Genomic DNA, 3,112 nt, shown 5'->3' with positions numbered 1-3,112 from the left:
TTGAAGTGGAAAGCGAGTCATAGACAAAATGATTTAACTGAAGTCACACTACGGGCCTACGGCTCCAGGTTTTCCCTTGTGAACAAAGTCATAGTGCATGGGTCACTAGCCTTGGTGTCCTAGGTTTTGGTCTGAGTTAATATACACATGGTGGGATTGCGTGCAACTCCCAACCAAATAATATGTTCATCAGCTCACATCCAATCCGGTGCTAATTAAAAATAAATTAAAAATAATCTCATTCTGTCAGGTCAATTCTCTTGATGAAATCTTCGTTATGTGCTCTTCACACATGCAACAATATATTTTCGAAAAAAATCTTCTCGTTTCTATAGCAGCCACATAATTGTTCTAAACTCAATCCACCTATGTTTTAAACATAGTATTGTTTCTTGTTTGTCACCTCCGTCATGTCCCTTTGAAGCTTCTGCCGTTGAGAAACATGAGCAATGGATGTCTCGGTTCCATCGCGTTTACTCACACGATGCTGAGAAAGCGAGTAGGTTTGAGATTTTTAAGAAGAACTTAAAGTTCGTTGAGAGCTTCAACATGAAAACGAACAAGACATACAAGTTGGATGTCAACAAGTTCTCCGACCTCACCGACGAGGAATTCCAGGCGAGGTACATGGGGCTGGTTGTGCCGGAAGGTACTTCATCACTGGATTCCCACAAAACCGTGTCATTTAGACATGAAAATGTCAGTGAAATCGGTGAGAGCATGGATTGGAGACAGGAAGGGGCCGTTACACCGGTTAAGAACCAAAACCCATGTGGTAATTATATAATTATCGTCACTTATTTATTTTTTATTCTCATTGGATTTTTAGCCTTTTCTTTATTAATTTTAATGAAAGATTACAAATATATCAATGAGCATAATAGTGAAAGCTCTACAAGACATACAACCAATACCGAGTTAACAAAATAACTAAAAAGTAAAATACTAGCTAGGTTGCTTCTTTTCTTTGCTAAGTTTTCAATTAATCTGTTATTTTCCTTTATCGTTTTCGTATTCAGTTTAATTTGATTTTTTTGGTTGACTTACTGTTTTTGAATTTAAAAGACTATGATCCATCAGTCACATTACAAACCTTACAATTTTTCATCTCTGATATGGATTTTCCTTTATCGCTAGGCGATGACATTATTTTGATTGTAAATATCATCGATGATACATCCATGATATTACTTACTGTAATGGAACACAGGATGTTGTTGGGCTTTCTCGGCAGTGGCAGCAGTGGAAGGCATTATGAAGATTGCGAAAGGAAACCTCGTATCGCTGTCTGAGCAACAACTGTTGGATTGCAGCACAGAGAACTATGGATGTAACGGAGGGTTAATGGATAAGGCTTTCAATTACATTATAAACAACCAAGGAATCACCACAGAGGATAGCTATCCTTACCAGGAATCACAACAAACCTGTGACTCAACTCATTCTGCTGCTGCAACCATCAGCGATTACAAGACGGTTACCCAAAATGATGAGGAAGCATTGCTTAAAGCGGTGTCTCAACAACCTGTTTCGGTTGCGATAGATGGGTCAGGAGCTGCGTTTAAGCAATATGAAGGCAGGATATTCGATGGAGAGGACTGCGGGACGAACCTGAGTCATGGAATTACCATTGTTGGTTATGGGATGAGTGAAGAAGGGAATATAGCTGTCAATTGGGCAGGCCACCCGTGGACAATATAAGGTATCGCAAGGTGAGATCGAGGAGGGGTCGGGTTGTAACCTATCTTGGGTATGATCCAGTCGAAAAACAATATAAGGTATTGTGCATGACAATGCGCGAAAAGCCCTTTTTGTATAAAGCGGAAGAGTATCAAGTTCTAACACTAGGAACTGACAAGCTGAAATGGAAAATGCTTGAATGTTCAGTAGAGCATTACCCTTATGCTAGCGATGTATGCATCGAAGGGGTTTTTATACTACGTAGCTATGAATCGTAAGTCTAGAAACGATATGATAGTCTGCTTTAATGTTCAGCTGGAGAAGTTCAACTTTCTTAACTTTGAAGAGATGGAGTATCATTGTACTTTAATAAATTACAATGGTATATTAGGAGCAATTTGTCATCCATCAATCGGTAATTTTATGGATGGAGGAGCTGCAAGCTTTGAGTTGTGGGTTACAGATGAAACTGATGAAGGACGTACATGGTCAAAGCATATTTACATATTGCCGCCTATGTGGAAGGAGCTAGTTACGGAGACTAGAGTTTATATTGTTGGGATTATTGGAACAAGTGAAATTGTGTTTTCTAAGACCCAAATCTTAAGAATATTGTGTATCCCAGTGGTTTTGAGAGATTTTTCATTTTATGAATAACACTGGTTCGATTTTTCTGCTTTGATTCTTTAACATAAAAAACTGTATTCCTCATACAAATCATGAATCCAGTTTTAAACTCTTTTATTTATTTACTTCTTTCCTCTAAAACGGTTGAAACCTAGTGCTTCTAAATCTTTTCATTAACTTCAATACTAATTCATCTTTGTAGTAACTTTGTATATGAATTATGATTGTGATGATTTGATATTCTTTAGAACCTAGATTATGAGTATTTGATGAAAAAATTTATGGAAACATAAGGAAAAAAGACTATGTTTTAGTTTTTTTTTTGACAATGACTATGCTTTAGTTTTTTTAAAACTATTTTTTATTTCCAATAATTTATATTATTTTAAAATTCTTTTATTTTAGTAAAGCCCCCAATTTCATTCTCGCCTTAAGCCCCGATTAGTTTGGGCACAACACTGACACTCTCAGAAGAGTTGGAATTCAAGGGATTGGACCTGTTAACGGTCAAAACATCTATGCCTACTTAAACCATGTCGAGAATTTGAAGCTTATTATGTAAGTTCTTAATAATTTAAATTTCATAAAAAGTTAAGATCAGTGCTATTTTTCCTCCTAATTTATTTCATAAAGTACAATATCATGAATTCTTAAGACAATCCTTGTTTTATCTTGTAGTTTTCCCATTGTTCAGTTATTATTAATGACTATGTTATAATTACTTTGATGTACCTTCATCTTTGGCTGGTTACTGTGTACATGCATGCTCTTGTTTATATTAACCTCACTCGCAGCATTAGTTTTC

At 36.2% G+C, this 3,112-nt stretch overlaps 1 protein-coding gene across 1 annotated transcript; it reads left to right on the top strand.

Moving 5' to 3' along the window:
- On the top strand, positions 423-1,701 carry LOC104715462 (senescence-specific cysteine protease SAG39-like). Its single transcript, XM_019230004.1, has 2 exons — positions 423-775; positions 1,211-1,701. The coding sequence occupies exons 1-2, from the start codon at positions 454-456 to the stop codon at positions 1,699-1,701; spliced, it is 813 nt and encodes a 270-aa protein (XP_019085549.1). The 5' UTR covers positions 423-453.

The sequence above is a fragment of the Camelina sativa genome, chromosome 9, assembly GCF_000633955.1.
Source record: "Camelina sativa cultivar DH55 chromosome 9, Cs, whole genome shotgun sequence".
NCBI lineage: Eukaryota > Viridiplantae > Streptophyta > Magnoliopsida > Brassicales > Brassicaceae > Camelina > Camelina sativa.
Note: the sequence above shows the minus strand (reverse complement) of the source record. Positions and strands in the feature narration are given on the sequence as shown.

What these genes read in the sequence shown, in the direction of transcription:
- LOC104715462 (XM_019230004.1), top strand. Translation starts at nt 454, where the DNA reads ATGTCTCGGTTCCATCGCGTTTACTCACACGATGCTGAGAAAGCGAGT. An exon ending in TAAGAACCAAAACCCATGTG is followed by an intron (nt 776 to 1,210) that starts GTAATTATATAA and finishes AATGGAACACAG; the next exon opens with GATGTTGTTGGGCTTTCTCG.